Raw genomic sequence first — 16,737 nt, 5'->3', positions numbered from 1 at the left:
TCCTGTTTCTACAGTTATTTCACAGTCAGAGTAATTTAGCGTTGCATCATGGGAAATATGAGTGAGCGAGTGTACGGTTTGACTAGAAGGGATACAGCTACCTGCACTGGGCATGCGCACTTCAATCCCGCATCATTTTTGTCACGGTGAAAACAGTTCATTACATTAGTTTTATTATTTTGAGGTTATGTTTAGGGTCGGGGTAGGTATATGCGTTATCTAATGTAATTTACTGTAATTATATGGCGAGATTTCGCACCACTTCCGGTCGTAGCTGTATCCCCTCTAGCAGCAACCCAAGTTTTTATTATTATTTTATTATTGCTTAGATAATATACAGATAATAACAGTCAACAACAGAACTAACACAGATCAAATAAACAAAACAATCACAAAGGGGGAATCATGTAACTTAAACACTTGATGAATTATGTGAATTATATTAACATTTACATTTAGTCATTTAGCAGACGCTTTTATCCAAAGCGATTTACAAAGTTCGGGGAGCATATATCATAAATAATGTCATAAAATGTCACAACAATTTCATGACACTGAAAAAAGGAAAAGAATTACAAACAGATAATGTTCTTAAGGCCTTTTTGCTCTCAAGTGTACGTCGGAGCTACACTCAAAATGCATTGTGGGTAAAAAAGTATTGAACAAATCTACAGAATGAGTTGTTTACTCAGAATTGGAACAACACTACAAAATGGCGGCCACCTGATACAGTCCACTATGTAGGAGACAGGGGGCGAATTCAGACACAGACCTGCAGCTCGAGCCGTGGCTGCTCCAGGGAGGGGCTACCAGCTTTACTCCGCCCACATGCATTTTCATTGGTTGGTGGGGGTTTACGTGACCTCCTCTCCAGCAGGTGGCGCTGCTCCACTGAGGGTGACATTGTAAATCGCGAGTCAAGTGAAGACGAAGAAAGGCACCAAACGACAATGGTGAGCCAGCATATTTGTCTGTTTTTCATTTATTTCAATCATTGGTATATATCTGTATTGTTCTTGTGGAAATGTTATAACCGAATGTTAGTTGTAGTACATTCTACAGACTGTTTAATTTTTGTGTTAGCTTGTAATCGCTGTTGGTCAAATAATGACATCAATAATATTCATTATGTTTGTGTATCTCATATGACTTATTGACTCAGATGTTGCTGCCAGCTAATATTTCTGTGGATCTCCATGTACAAATAACCTATTTTAATGTCTTTAGGCCTATAAAATTATAAACCATGCGTGGATTTATTATAGTAAAAGTATGGTAACCATGGTTTTGTGGCGGCTTGCTATTAAACCATTTGTTCTGCCATACGATTACTACAAATAACATGGTTAAACTATGATTCTTTGTGGTGAGACAACTGTAGATTTGTGGTTACTATCATTTTACTGTACTGTACTGTACTGTACTAAAACGTAATGTTATAATTGTTTGTGGATAATGCAATATACATTACCAGCTCATTTGATCAATTGCTCACGTGATCAGACTGTTTGACTTGGGACTTCAGGGAGTGTACAGTGGATGACAGACAGCCGATTCAAAATCTGTTTCGTTGAATCTGTTTCACAGGGTCAAAGTCAGAGTGGAGGTCAGGGGCCCGGTGGGGGAAAGAAAGATGACAAGGTGAGTATTAGAAAAATACACACACTGCTGTTCAGTGGTAGGTAAACAAATCATGAAAAGAGTTTGTGAACATCCATCTAGGTCATCGCAGGATATCATGGCCTTCTGCCATTGGAAAATGTGTCTATTTTAGATCAACTCTATTGAAAAGTCTGACTGCAAATGCAGCGTTTATATATTTTCCTATTGTTTATTTTGCTTTTTAGGATAAGAAAAAGAAATATGAACCCCCTATTCCCTCCAGAGTTGGGAAGAAGAAGAAGAAAGTAAAGGGTCCAGATGCTGCTAGCAAACTCCCGCTGGGTAATATGAATGTCTTTAAACATTTATGTTGCCGTCACATGAAGTAATTCCTTAAATGTCCAATGAAATATCATATATCTTTCGCCAGTTACACCACACACACAATGCAGACTGAAACTCCTGAAACAGGAGAGAATTAAAGACTATCTGTTGATGGAGGAGGAGTTCATCAGGAATCAGGAGCAGATGAAACCTTTGGAGGAAAAACAAGAGGTGGAGAGAACTAAACAAATATATATTTTTTGTAATCCAAAAAGCACAAATTTGCACCACGTAGCTATTTATACAAACTACATTAAAATATACCAAGGATCTCTCTAATTTTGTAACATATATTTTGTATTTAATAACTAAACACATCTATTACGACATTATAGGTAAATCTGGAAACTGAGAGCACTTTGTTTTGTTTTACAGGAAGAGAGATCTAAAGTAGATGACCTGAGGGGGACCCCCATGTCTGTGGGAACTCTGGAGGAGATTATCGACGATAATCATGCCATTGTGTCGACCTCAGTGGGCTCTGAACATTATGTCAGTATTCTTTCATTTGTGGACAAGGATCTTCTGGAGCCTGGCTGTTCAGTGTTACTAAACCACAAGGTCAGTTGGGATGGCATTAATCTATATATACAGTTATAAATTAAGGGGATTAATATTATAATAGAAGTAATGCAAATATGAGGAAAAAAACTAAAGATGTTGATTTCAGGTTCATGCGGTGATCGGGGTGCTGATGGATGACACAGATCCTCTAGTGACAGTGATGAAAGTAGAAAAAGCCCCACAGGAGACGTATGCAGACATCGGAGGACTGGACAACCAGATCCAAGAGATCAAGGTACCCCTCACCAAACAGCCACAGATTATACGTTTTAATTTGTCATTTAGTGTATTATATAGGGTTGAATATTTAACACTGAGTGATGGAGAATAAGTCTTGATTTTGTAAAAAGTTACCACTAAAATTTAAACTTGGTTGAATATTTAGAGCTGTGCGCATAATTTCAGAAACGTGCATTAAGAAGAACAGTGGGTCGTTGTTTAAGTATTGTTCTTCAACTGTTTTGACATGACTTTCTTTTACAGGAGTCTGTGGAGCTTCCACTGACACATCCGGAGTATTATGAAGAAATGGGAATAAAGCCCCCAAAAGGGGTGATTCTCTATGGCGCACCTGGGACAGGTCTGTCTAAGGGCTCTCAAAATCACATCCATATGAATTGTTTTTAGCGCACGTTCCATACTAATGTAACATGTCACTTGTCTGCAGGTAAGACCCTTCTGGCAAAGGCGGTGGCTAACCAGACCTCCGCCACCTTCCTGAGGGTCGTGGGCTCAGAGCTTATTCAGAAGTATCTGGGCGATGGTCCTAAACTGGTGCGAGAACTTTTCAGAGTTGCTGAGGAACACGCTCCATCCATCGTCTTTATTGATGAGATCGATGCTATAGGGACAAAAAGGTAGATTTGAGCTTTTTAAAGTTTGTGGTTTGTCATTTTACCATAGAGGAACTTGCTGCATTATTATTGAATGAAATGAATACGCATGCACTGGTGTGTGCATCTGTCATTTTATTCAGGCTTTAAATGTGGCTCATGTAGTTGTATTAAAAACATAAATGACCACAGATGAATTATAAGCAGAGCCTTTCTTTCCTATACGCAAACTACGCAAGTTGCGTAGGGCCCCTGCACCACTAATTCATTTAATCACTGTGACATCCTCTGACATCATGCAATGCGTGCAGGTGATGACATTGCGCATAACGTGATGATGTACTTTTACATATGCCCATGGCTTGGCTTCAAAATTCAGTTTGCCAAAAGTCTTCAAAGAATGTTTGCCTAGGGCCCAAGATGTCTTGGATCGGCACTGATTACAAGATTCTGTGTGATGAGACTTGTTGCTCTGCAGGTACGACTCTAATTCAGGTGGGGAGCGGGAGATCCAGAGAACTTTGTTGGAGCTGCTGAACCAGTTGGATGGATTCGACTCTCGTGGAGATGTCAAAGTCATCATGGCGACTAATAGGATAGAGACCCTCGATCCAGCCCTCATTAGACCAGGTGAAAAAAATATGCCAATAATGGGCCTCATTCATGAAACACGAGCAGAACGAACGGCTGACAGTGGAGGAGAGGCGGCACAAACCCTACATTGATCAACCATCACACTTGTACAACAATGGAGAAGTTAATATTGCCGTTACTGCATTTTTTATATTCACTAATCTCCTTCAGAATAAGATACTGGTCGCATGTTACTGCCCTTGATATTATAAATCATAGCAGCAAATGCATCTCCAAAAAAAATCAGTGTTCTCAAGTGCCAGCTGGTCGTTTTCAGAAAAGCATCAGGTATTATTACATGAATGAGACTCTGTATATCTGGTTTGCGTTTCAAAATGAAACTACAAACGATTGAATTTAATAAAGGTTAAAGTGCACTGATTTGTAAGCGTAGTAAGAATTGATCACCTTACCATACGGAAAGCACACACGAGATGAATAAAGTATATTGTATAAATCTTTACAGGCAGAATTGATCGTAAGATAGAGTTCCCACTGCCAGACGAAAAGACCAAGCGCAGAATCTTCCAGATCCACACCAGTAGGATGACGGTGGCTGATGACGTGACCTTGGATGACCTCATCCTAGCGAAAGAGGACCTGTCTGGAGCTGACATTAAGGTTGTGGGCTTTTTATAGCTGTAACAGGCGACACACCTTAAGAAGTTTAATGACGTAGACTGAAACTATGAATGCAGGACTCATTAAATGTGTTACTCATCAGGCTAATTTTTTCTTTCAGGCTATTTGCACCGAGGCAGGTCTGATGGCTCTTAGGGAACGACGCATGAAAGTCACAAATGAAGACTTTAAGAAGTCCAAAGAAAACGTTCTCTACAAGAAGCAGGAGGGGACGCCAGAAGGCCTCTACCTTTAACCCGCCACTAGTCAAGTTCCACTCTTCACAATTTGTTTTGTTTATATTTACACTTTCTCCTAATGTTACCCTCTGGTCATTTGTGTTTGATGGCAATTAAACATTTCTTAAATGCGTCTTTGCTGAACTCACATTTATTCTGCTGATCTGAATAATCTAACGAAAACCTGTCCAGATCACATTTCATTCGCCAAAATCAAAAGTAAATAAGAAATATTTCATTTTAGGGCGAGATCTGCTTTTTTGTTCATAGTGACATTATTCAAATGAGAACTAAGCACATTTCCTCGCCAAAGCATACAGGTGTTTTAAATTTACTACTATTCATGTGTTCCCATCACTGCTATATATAAAGTAATAATTAGTCATTTTATGTCAGCATAAATGAGAGGATTTTATTACGAAAATGACAATAATATATTATTGTTGGGAATAAGATTGGCGATCACTTAATTGTCATTAACAATTTTATGTTTAGTTTAAAAAGAAATCACCTTTTGATTTGTGAAGTGAAATGTGAGGTTTCACATATGAAAACATTACTTCGTAAAAATTGAGACTAAATACATATTTTCATGTCATTATTTACTTTCAACCTCGATAGTAAATGTTTACGAGTGTAAAGTTACAACTTTGTTCTTATAAAAAAATCTTCATTATGCTAAAGAGGACTTCAACACAGCCTTCAGCTCAATGATGGGGTATATCATTTAGGAAATCACACTTTTGTTAGTTTTTGAAGTTTTATAATAGTTTCATAGTTGGACATTCAAAACACTTAGGTCTTCAATATCACCAAGTTTGGTCTCCACCTTATATATCAAATATGCCAAAGTGTAGTGGCTACTATTACATGATTTAAAAATGAAAATACAACAAAGATGCGAGTGTAAGGGGTTGGATTTGGACACAAATACAAGAGGTGATGAGATGCAACGAATAATGGAAAAAACAAACTTAACCGGTTATATTAGCACTGCAAAATAAAAATAAAACACTCCACAGATCTCTGAATATTCACTTTGGTCTACATCAAGTCTTTGATGACTGTTGTGTACAGGAGTTCAGAAGCATACACCGAGGAACTGTGGGCAGACACATTCACAAATGACATACGACACAAAAATACAGAACTGAAAGAGTGAAACGGACCACGTTGAAAACAAAAGTTGAAATAACGTTCCTCTGCGAAGAGGGTGTGGAATCTCGTCCGTGTTACAGGTCGACACACAGTGCGTTCAAAACATACTTCAGAAATGGGACAAGACGTGAGTACGTGTGAAAAAGCATTCATTTCTATGGCTCACAAACTATTATTCCGATAAATAGAGAAAAGTTGTAAAGGAGTAAAACGTCCACTGGATTTCTCCTCCTCGTCCAGGTGAAAACAAAGAACCAAGCTTTATTTAAACAGAAAGCATAACAGCCCTACTTGGAGCGAGATTAGTTATGTGAATGAATGTTTTCAAACGTGTAGTGAATTATGTTTTAGTCATCTCAATCTAGAGTAACGCAACACAAACATAAGTAGACTTTTGCGTCGGCTCCATGACAAACAGAACCAGTTTTAAAAAGGGTGCTTAAATTGCTGCAATTTACCTATTAAATATCTTTCTCTCAAAAGCGCATCATTGCTCAGTCCTTTTTCTCAGTCACTACAAGCGTCGCGACAGCAAATTAAAACCGAAACGCAAACAAAAAGCAAAGAACATACTTTGCAAGGACAAATACAATCATGATTGCATTCCTTTATTTTCGACAAACCCAAATAATTCGCTGTTTTTAAGGACAAAAATCAAAAGGAAACCTCGGGTTTGTTTGTTTTTCAGCTGGGGCTAAACGTGTGTGTTGTTGTGTTTCTACATGTGAGGGAAAACAAGAGGGGCGTGTTGTAGTGTCAAGTGAACTTCTATGTGGCCTGTTCTTCACTCATCTTCGTCCTCCTCCTCTTCCTCCCCGTCAGAAAGAGTGGGACAGGCGGCGAGTTGCCGATAACCGTCCAGCCACTTCTCCACCATCTGAGTGACGAGCGGGTGGTTCCGTCTCCTAGAGCTCTTCTGCATGGCGACCAAAACCCCGCCCTCCGTCACGCAACAGTCCATCCACTGCCTCAACATCCGCTCCTGTTGTTCCTCTGTACCCATCTGATGGACACACAAAAAAGCCAATGAGAGCGATATCCACCAATCACAGAGAGTCGATAAATAGTGCATCATATCATAATCTAAAAATAAATGAAAGAAATCCCAGAATGCATGACTATGAGCTGGTGAACAGTGATGTGATGGCGAGAGAAATGTTCAATCATAAATACGCGTCATGTTTCTCACCTCTTGTGCTGACAGAAAGTGGATGTGCAAGAGCTTTCGCTCGCTGTCGACCAACGGCAGGAAAGTGACCGTGACATCATCATCCGTGTTCAGGTTGGCGCCTGCGCCTCGATTATCGTAGCCGTCGTTCTCCATGGCGACCAGGGCGGAAAAATGGCCACGTGTGTAACCGAGGGCGATGGGGCTCTTCCAGCAGAAGCTTTGCTCCCACAGCAGAGGGAGGTACACACCTAGAATCATGGAGAAAAAAGTTTCAACTCTCATGTCTGTTATAACTAAAGAAATTAGATCTGCGACGGATATAAAAATCTTGAATAATTCAGCCAAACGAAAGCGTTAAAATGCTTATTTATGATCACAAATACACAGTCACATCTCTCACAAAAATGTACAAACAGGAACTATAGTTACTGAAATACTAATAAATATAAGTAGGCACCACTGTAATCCAGAAAAGAAACTAAATTATAGAATGTTTCTGAAATCGTGTTCTGTTTTGAGGACGTCCCATAGTCAGTTTTTACCATCCCAAATCAGAAAAAAGGGAATTTTTACTATAGTAAATCCTATATTGTTCTTACTACACTTTGATAATGTATCCTACACTATTGTGTAATATGAAGTTCAGTGATAAACTGTAGTTAATAATACTGTACTATACTTTAATATGTTGCCTTGTTGTGCGCGCACTGTCGAGCTTGTGCAGAGGCTGCAGCTTTTGCCAAAGGGGATCTGGAATCCCCTGGTTAGGCCTGGTTTCCCTCTGAGGTTTTTTCTCCTCCAATGGAGTTTTGGTTCCTCGCCACCGTTTACAGACTGTTTTGCATTGTTTGCCAGGCCGGGGGGGCTGCTAGAATTTGATAGTCTTATTTCATTAACACTGCATATTGGAATTTATAGTGTGTCTGATATTTGACCTGTGATTTGACTTGCATAACCTTATATGTTTTTCTTATAGTCAATGTTTTCTTGTACAGCTGCTTTGTAACAAAGAATATTGTAAAACGTGCTATATAAATAAAGCTGACTTGACTTAATATTTAAGTAAACTATGGTAAATTGTAGAATACTGTAATGATTAATTTATGTTAATAAATAATTAATGTTTTCTGTAGTAGTAACGACATGATATTGATTAACTTTATACTGTAATCAACCAGCATTTTTACTACAGTTTACTATAGTAAACACGAAAGTAGAATCCAGAATTTTTTCATGTGGGATGTAATTGTGATAAAGGCATTTAAGTGGAACCATTGGTTACCATGGGACATTTTGTAAGCCCACATTAAGTAATCGTAATAACGAATGTCATTCTAAATGTCATGACAACCAAACAAGAATGCTGTTTTAGCTAAAAGAACTGTGATGTGTGCAGACTAGCACAGCGGCTCACCCTGGAATCGAGTGTATCCCAGAGTCTCTCCTCTGAAGCTCTTGTAATATTTCACACCGTACACTATGATGGGTCTGCGTAGGATGTGTGCCAACACAAACACGTGCGTCTGCTCCAAACTCGCACCAGGCTGCAGCCAGAAGAGAAGAAAACATACAAATGTTAATGTGACCAAACTGCTACGTTTTAGGCTTATTTCATTCCAAAACCACAACATTTTACTTTTAGGTCCACGTTAATTGCAATTTGCATTCTAGTTTACTTGACGAAAATATGTACTGGGGGTTTGATTTAATCCATGAGGAAACTCAAGTATGCATTAACAGCGAATGAATTCATTATATTACAATTTACTATAGTAAATACTAAAGTAAACTATATTATCTTGTTTCATGCGGGAAAGATTAAAGTCCCAGTGAAATTAAGAATAACTATGCCTATTCAGAAAGAGCGTTTATTGTAAATAGTTTATCAATGTGGGTCATTGTCTTTTTAAAATTTGTGTGCCTTCAAAATCTTTAGTTAAAATCTGAAAATGCACTTCCTTCCTGTAATGACTATTCATCTTAGATGACGAATGTTAGAAAGCTTGGGCGGAGCATCAGTTAACTCCTCCCCTTCACTGTCAGTCTGCTGCCAGTTCCATTTCAAAATGCAACAGCTGTTTTTGTACATCCAATCAAATCGCTAAGACAGACAAAAGCCACGTACACTCTTTTTCCTCATTCAAAATTCCACTTCGCTATGAAATGCGTCAAAATACGAAAAAACGATCGCTACCGGTTCACGGGGAAATTTTGATTCATGTACACTATAAAATTCAGCACAGTATGAAGATTCATGAAATATTGTGTGTAAGAGAGAGGGACTTTCAGTACGAGTCAACCGCGCAGCTATCTCAGTAGGCGGTCACAAAGTAATGGGAAAGCTGTTTCTCCAAGTGCATTAGCAGATGAACACGTTAGCAAACAGGTACCAAAGGGTTTTATGTAATGCAAATAACGTAAAGCCTGTAGGTCCCTCAACTGTGACTATATTACAGTATTACAAACGCTATAAAATGGTTATCACAGATGAGGACACAACTATCTTATTAAATGCTAAATAGTTAAATGCCGCCATCTGTTATCATTTTGTGGTCTCTGACACATGCGCGCGTCCGCCATCTTGGAACATTCAACATTTCACATAGTTCAATAGTTTTTCACTTGTGTAGCCTCTGGATCAGGGCAGTCAAACGATTAATCGCATCCAGAATAAAAGTATGTGTTTCATGATATATGTCTGTGTACTGTGCAAATTCATTTTGTGTTTATAAAAACACACACATATATGCAATTATTAATTTTATATTTAAACAAATGTCTCGATAAACACTTATATTTATATTATTGGTATATATATATATATATCCTAAATATGTATGCATGTACGTGTTTATAAAAAGTAAATGAATATGCACAGTACACAGACTTATGAGGTCATATTTGTAATATAGGTTTATTTTGAATGTGATTAATCACGATTAATCGTTTAACAGCCCTACTCTGGATTTAAAAACCACCAAGGTTTCTATTCTCAGAGAAATCAGAAGATTTTTTCAAAGGTAAGAAAGTGTGTTTTTATATGTATTTACTAAAAATTTAGAGGCTTCTAAACTATGGTCACTTTTTCTTTTTCACTTGTTTGCTAACGCTTTTATTTTGTATCGTAATTAGTTTGTAATTTACATTTACATTTATTGAAACTGGTTCTGACAGTTCCAATATGGAGGATAATTTGCATAAAGTCACTAATGATGTGAGGCTGTGCATGTATGCATGCATATTAGGATCTACCTATGACCATAGCAACCACAACATTGCTAGACAACCAAAAATAATGTCATCTATGGGTGCTGTGTAGGGATGCCTGCAGTAGATCAGAACTGTATGCTTTTGAACTGGTTGTATACCTGACTTGCTAAAGACAGTATGAAAGCCCAGTCCTCCTGCCACTGTTCCTCTCTTAGGGAAAAATGTAAGCCGAAGCTCTGGGAATACCATGATTCCCACTCTTTCCAGCGTGTGTAGAACCTGTAGAAAATACAAACACGCCAGTTATATTGCTTATACGATCCTTAGGTATCATTACTCACATTTGAATACAGTTAGTCATAAAACAATTTAAGCATTTGTTGGGATGTAGCACTAGTCATATACTTTAGGCTGCTGGATCACTCGAACCACTGACGGATTATACAGGAAATACTTTAATGGCAGGAAATTGTTAACTTTTCATTTTCTGTCTTACCAGTGAGAGCAGTCGTGTAAACTATCGTTGAGGCTTTTTCTCAGGACCGAGTCTTTGTCATAAATTCCCCACGTGGCCTGTAGAACAGAGTCCAGAAGACAATCTCCGGCCGTTCTGTTCCACAGAGCATATAGGCGGCTATCCAGACGTGTGCCCAGCTCCAGAGACCAGTTTATGATGGGAGACTCCTCTTCTAGCTCTGTGAAGGACAACGCCATTTTGTCAAAGCTGCTCTCTGAACTTTAAGGGATATGTTTTACAGCTACTATATTAAGGATACAAATGAAACAGACCAGCTAAAGCATCTTCTATATTAACTGGTGGGTCGGGACCCAAAAATAGACTGCAGGTCTGTTCTGATCGGATCATGGACGGCAGGAAAAACATCAGCGAAGGCAAATAGTAAAGTAATTGTGCATTAACGAAATGAACAGACTTTGTAAAAAATGTTCAGCTAAACATTTTAGCACACATATTGAACCAAAGATTGAATGAAACACGGTATGTCACTTTGGATAAAAGTGTCTGTAAAATCCATAAATGTAAATGCAACTTGCTGAAACACACTGTGGAACTGTATGTTGCGTTTACCTTTTTGCACATCTCGGTCCAGGACCTCATCAAACAATTTTTCTTGAACATTTGGGGAAAGGTCTTCAATATCTTAAGAGGAAAAAAGATTGTTGAGGACATATAATGGCAATTTTCACGTGCTCCTTTGAAACAGGAATGTATGCAATGTACATCACAGATAACTCTCGTGAACCTGTGGTAGCAGATACTTTTTCTTAAACAAGAGTAAAAGAGAACCTGCTGGTAGTGTAAAGGTGACGAGGTCAGTGAAGAAGTTACAGGGAAATTCTCCTTTACGTCTGTGAAGAGCTGCGGCCACCTCCCGGCGGATCTGTTCTGTTAATTCGGGACACACCAGTGCCGGTATACACTTAGCTGTCTGCTGCGATACCTTAAGAATGAAGAAAACACATGTATAAATACATTTATATTCGTATAAAATGTAACCAAAAATACTGATTCTTAGAGTTAGAATATCAACAGTATGATGTGATTGATGGGAACAAGAATCACAGTTTATTGTAGGATGTGTCCCGTGTGTACCGTGGTAAGATCACTGAAAAACACGGATGTGAAGTGCCAATGACATTAGCACGTGCGTGTCATTATTTAAAGGGACAGTTCACACAAAAATGAAAATTATTTCACGTCTGACATGCAAAACCCTGACCTCTGTGAGTAGTACTGCCAGCATGTCCTGTCTTTGGAAGCGGATGGCGAGGTGCACCAGCGTGAAACCAGAGTCAAACGCAGACGGGCGGTTCAGAATCCGCACCTCATCCGCGGTCAGCTGACGTGCAATGTCGCCACCTGATGACTTGTACGCCTCCACGGCCGACAGATCCCCCTCCACCACACCTAATAATGGAGGTGGAAAACATTTCATAGGACCGATGCATACAAACACACATAAACAAACTTTGATTTTTCACAATTGTTTGATACTGCAGAATGCATTTCAGATTTAATGAAGCAATTTCCAGACGTAACATGAATTCCCAAAAGACAGAAGAAAGAGAGCAGAAAGCTAATAGAAAAACTCCCACTAGGGGTAAGCCCACGGGAGCAAATTTGTCGCTTTGCATGTGGTATCAAACCACACACATGCAAATATTTTTTCACTGATATAAAATAAAGATTTGATATGAAACGATATAAAAAACACATCGCAAAACATCATGTCACCAAAGATTTTGTGCATTAGACAATACATATTGTATTCAAATTTGTATTAGTGATATTTTGAAATGCAAATATACTGTTTTAAAAGACAAATGTCCAGGTTGTCAAACTTCTTATCTAATGCAACAACATTCATTTATTTTTAGGTGTGACTTAAGGGAATTGTTCACTTAAAAAAAAATGTATTTCAATATTTACACACCCTCATTTTAAACCTGTATGACTTAAATTCTTCTGCTGAACACAACAGAGGATATTTTGAAGAATGCTGGTACCCAAACAACAATGTGCCCCATTGACTTCCACCGAATTGACACAAAACCACAGAGACATTTCTCAAAATATCTTCTTTTGTGTTCCACGGAACAAAGAGTCACATAAGTTTTTCAGTTTTGGGTTAACTACTGTAAAGTACTACTGCTAAAGTAATGTGGTTTGTTTCTCACCAGCGCACGCGTTTAGAAACAGCCAATCACTTCTGCGCATCCGGTTCCTGATCTGTTTAAGCTTTTTAAAGTCCGCCTCCTGCTCATTATCGCTGCCCATCGCTCCACACGCCAGCTCGATCTTCACCTCCGCCTGCCCTTTACACGAAGGTGGAGAGAGTTTTCTCTGCCTGCCCCGCATTCCCCCGCTCATCCCCCCACCCCCCGCTGTCCTAACATTCTCTCGCTCCAGCTCGTTTACGAAGGACTGGGATGTAGTGCTCTCCGCCTCGGAGTCGTGCAGGGGCGTCTCAGGTGTACTGTTGGGTTTGGGGTGGTCGCAAACCACACAGCTGAGACTCTTTGGCCAGTTGTCGTAGGTGCAGGCCGAGCACTCCCAACGCTGAGCGTGCATGTTCAACCGGTTGCGGTCGTTGTACTCCTCGCAGGGGTCAGAGATCACAGGGGAAGGTCTGGAGCCCGAGGTCTGGGGGGCCTCTGATGGGCTGGGGGGGCCCTGCTGCGACCCCTGCTGCCTGTGACTGAGGCATTGCGTACAGCGGATAGCCCGGGCCCAGTTCAGGTAGGTGCACATCTGGCAGGACCATTTGCTGCTGGTCTCGGGCAGCTCGTCCGCTATCCGTACGCGAGGTCGAGCGCTGGAGTCTGGGCAGATGAGCAGGGTGGAGCCGCCCTGGGTGGTGCACAGCTGCGGGTCCAGGCTGGAGCTGCTCTTGAAGGGTTCTTCTGTGATGATGGGTGCGTTGTGTCTTTGGGCTCGACACATGGTGCATTTGATGGCGGATGGCCAGTTCTCGTAGGTGCAGTACTCACAGCTCCACTTCACGCCACAATCTGTCATCCTCGCGCACGCCGGTCACCGCAGCTGATCTCCCCCCTCCCTCCCACCCACCTGTTCTCCGTTCTTCACCGGTTTTCACCTGCGCAGGAACGCAGAGCCTCCAGTTTCTCCTGCAAGAAAGACAGACACGTGACGTTTAGCTTTCACTTGTTTCATAGAAACCATATTTTCTTTTTCATTTTAATCTATTCAGTATTCGCCAATACAAAATCAATTTTTCAATCCTACAGCTTCTTTTAAACGATAACAATCTGAGTACTGAACTTGGTTGAGTAATAAATATTTTGAAAAATGTCTTTGACATGTCCCTGTTTTGCTTCAAGACATGGCATGAAGTAGACAAACTGAACGGATGATCTGTTTTATTTCAGCATGATTTAAAAATCTTGTGTGCTTTATGTACAAAAAGGTTGCTTTTCTTCCATTAGATGCTAACATGGCCAATGTTTAATAATATTTGTTTCTATTTGAAACATTTCGTCAATCTTTAGTTTGTTTTACATGAACTAAATCTTAAAGTTGTCTATTTGGACCACATAGTATAATTAATACAAAATACATTTTTTATGTATTCTCTGAATTACCATGGAATATGATAATGATCATTTAATCCCATTGTATTGTATTAAATTTGACAAACGACTGACGGACATTATTAATTTACCACAAAACCCCCAAAATACATTTTGTGAGATTCAGAACTATTAAAAACTATAAATTTAGTTCATAGTATTAACACCAAATTCAAATGCATTGAGCTAAAAACAGATGCAGGACGCATTCTCTGCATTTCTCTGTATATAAAGTATATCGTTTACTATACTATTGTCTTTTCATTCACGCATTTCGGCCTCATTGTGAATGGCCTTAATCTTTGCATTTGCTGCTCTAATAAAAGGGGACACAATACATTTATTCTGAAAGGCTTTCGCAACGGAAAGTTGTTCCCGACTCTGGATTATTCCTGACAACAATCTAAACAGATGGTAACGAAACCAGATCACTGGGGTAAACAGTCCCATCCTTTGACCCTCATTGGTTATGAACTAGATCTTGTTTATTAACATTTGTTAACAAAATGCTTCCACTAGAAAAATGTACAGTGTGCACATGCAACACATTTCCACCATATTGGAAAGAGCCATGTAAATACCATGGCATTTGTACTTGGTCATCATTTGCTACCATTGTGTTTGTGTCACTGTTATGCGTTTTCAATTGATGGTAAATTAAAGATGCTTTTTGACAGCGCTGGTCAGGTGGGTGGAATCCAGTACACGGGCTTTACTTCAAAATACACTGAAACTTTACACAATTGCTGCCCCAAAACGAGGTTTAAGTCAGAAAAACACCGTCAGGAAACTTCTACGTAACAGTGAAATGTTTTTTTCTATAACGGGCGGCAGTTTTCCTTTGAACCCTCGAAGAGAAGGAAACATTTCCGCCGCAACAATGTATCAAGTTCAATTGCATAATAAACGCAAACGTAGAAATTTCCCAAATTCCTCGCCGATTCGCTGTAAACACTCTCGGCTCCTTTCGGAATACCACACCAAGGTGTCGATTTTACCCGAACTGAAGCAACACCATAAAAGCGCTTCGGTGTTTGTGTCCGTACTGTAAATAAACATAAGGCCACTTTAACGCATAAATGATGACATTTCCCCTGAACGACCAGATCTTGAATAAATACAATTTTGAATACAGAAAGCAACAAACAAACAAACAATCAATCGAGCGCAGGCATCTATGGGATGTTGACATATTTGACGCACAGCATTAGGAAACTAAACAAAATCTACGGTGCATTAAACTGCCCTGTTGCACATCCAGCGTTACAGTGATTTCCCCCCACACATATAAATCAAGGCCCTTACCTGCCTTTATGCTCCACACTTCAGTTTGCAAACACCTCCCGAGTTTGCCCTTCTGCAAGCGGATCTCTTACGGAGGTCTGTCCTGGCGAAACCCAATCCTACCGGGTCCAAATCCAGCTCAGCACCGACAATTTACCGCGACAGCAGAGCAATTCTGCGGCGGAACACCCATGTTATTTCGCCTCCCTTCCTCTAAAGCCCTCAACGCCACCGCGATCTTCGCATCAAAGCGGGGTTTCAGAGGGTTTTAGACACCGGAATTCCCATTTCTGTTGCCGATTTGGCTAGCTCTAATGGCGGCGGTACAGGAGCTGGGGGCAAACCAAAATAAACCTACTCCGGAGATACTGGTAGGAGGGATATCACCTGGATCAGCGGCCACATGTGATTGGCTCTCAGTCCGTAAACATCGCGGAAACCAATGGGGGCGCATTTCTTACGTTAAAGGGCTCCGCGGCGCACTTCCTTCATAAGCCCTGACAATCAGGAAACCGTGGCCCTGCGGTCCGCCATTTTGGCTCTACGATAGCCGTGCGGCTCTATCGTCATTTGTGCTGTAACGGAGCCGAAATGGCGTGTGTTTCGTGTGTTTGGATCCGCTGCCAAGGCCGAGGGAATGATGTCATTGTTACAGAAAGATCTACCGCAGCATCATCTGCAGTGACATTAGGGCAGTTTTTAATGAAACTCATCATTGAAGATTTGACTTTTTAATGTATTTAGGCTGGATGTAGGTTTTTGTGTCAACCCGAAAATGAAGGGCAAGGAAAGGGCATAGAATGCGTGGCTTTAACTGAGCAGTTGTTGGTAATTTATTAATCGGATATTGATTATTTAACTTTTAACCAGAGTTATTTACAAGTTTAAATAAGTTCGTTTAATGATGCAAAAAGTTCGCACGGTATCT

At 40.0% G+C, this 16,737-nt stretch overlaps 2 protein-coding genes across 3 annotated transcripts; one reads left to right on the top strand and one right to left on the bottom strand.

Annotated features, from left to right (window-relative positions):
* The first annotated feature begins 891 nt into the window (after positions 1-891).
* psmc1a (proteasome 26S subunit, ATPase 1a) lies at positions 892-5,009 on the top strand. Its single transcript, XM_079458307.1, has 11 exons — positions 892-953; positions 1,588-1,641; positions 1,848-1,944; positions 2,033-2,157; positions 2,362-2,547; positions 2,657-2,785; positions 3,034-3,130; positions 3,218-3,407; positions 3,862-4,013; positions 4,483-4,637; positions 4,759-5,009. Exons 1-11 carry the CDS (start codon positions 951-953, stop codon positions 4,891-4,893), a joined length of 1,323 nt encoding a protein of 440 aa, XP_079314433.1. The 5' UTR covers positions 892-950; the 3' UTR covers positions 4,894-5,009.
* A 1,617-nt stretch (positions 5,010-6,626) lies between these two features.
* zranb1b (zinc finger, RAN-binding domain containing 1b) lies at positions 6,627-16,249 on the bottom strand. 2 transcript variants are annotated; one of them, XM_079458305.1, is made up of 10 exons: positions 15,831-16,249; positions 13,113-14,063; positions 12,155-12,342; positions 11,722-11,875; positions 11,503-11,574; positions 10,912-11,110; positions 10,574-10,694; positions 8,620-8,749; positions 7,224-7,453; positions 6,627-7,037 (listed from the first exon to the last, which is right to left on the bottom strand). In XM_079458305.1, exons 2-10 carry the CDS (start codon positions 13,951-13,953, stop codon positions 6,819-6,821), a joined length of 2,154 nt encoding a protein of 717 aa, XP_079314431.1. In that variant the 5' UTR covers positions 13,954-14,063; positions 15,831-16,249; the 3' UTR covers positions 6,627-6,818. The 2 variants fall into 2 exon arrangements, with proteins under 2 accessions (XP_079314431.1, XP_079314432.1); XM_079458306.1 differs by having other exon boundaries at positions 15,835-16,165.
* Between the last annotated feature and the right edge of the window lie 488 nt (positions 16,250-16,737).

Source organism: Barbatula barbatula, assembly GCF_947034865.1.
Source record: "Barbatula barbatula genome assembly, chromosome: 6".
NCBI lineage: Eukaryota > Metazoa > Chordata > Actinopteri > Cypriniformes > Nemacheilidae > Barbatula > Barbatula barbatula.
Note: the sequence above shows the minus strand (reverse complement) of the source record. Positions and strands in the feature narration are given on the sequence as shown.

What these genes read in the sequence shown, in the direction of transcription:
- zranb1b (XM_079458305.1), bottom strand. Translation starts at nt 13,953, where the DNA reads ATGACAGATTGTGGCGTGAAGTGGAGCTGTGAGTACTGCACCTACGAG. An exon ending in CACCTTTACACTACCAGCAG is followed by an intron (nt 11,575 to 11,721) that starts GTTCTCTTTTAC and finishes TTTCCTCTTAAG; the next exon opens with ATATTGAAGACCTTTCCCCA. An exon ending in GGGATACACTCGATTCCAGG is followed by an intron (nt 7,454 to 8,619) that starts GTGAGCCGCTGT and finishes CCATGATTCTAG; the next exon opens with GTGTGTACCTCCCTCTGCTG.
- psmc1a (XM_079458307.1), top strand. An exon ending in TGCTAGCAAACTCCCGCTGG is followed by an intron (nt 1,945 to 2,032) that starts GTAATATGAATG and finishes ATCTTTCGCCAG; the next exon opens with TTACACCACACACACAATGC. An exon ending in TGTCTGGAGCTGACATTAAG is followed by an intron (nt 4,638 to 4,758) that starts GTTGTGGGCTTT and finishes TTTTTCTTTCAG; the next exon opens with GCTATTTGCACCGAGGCAGG.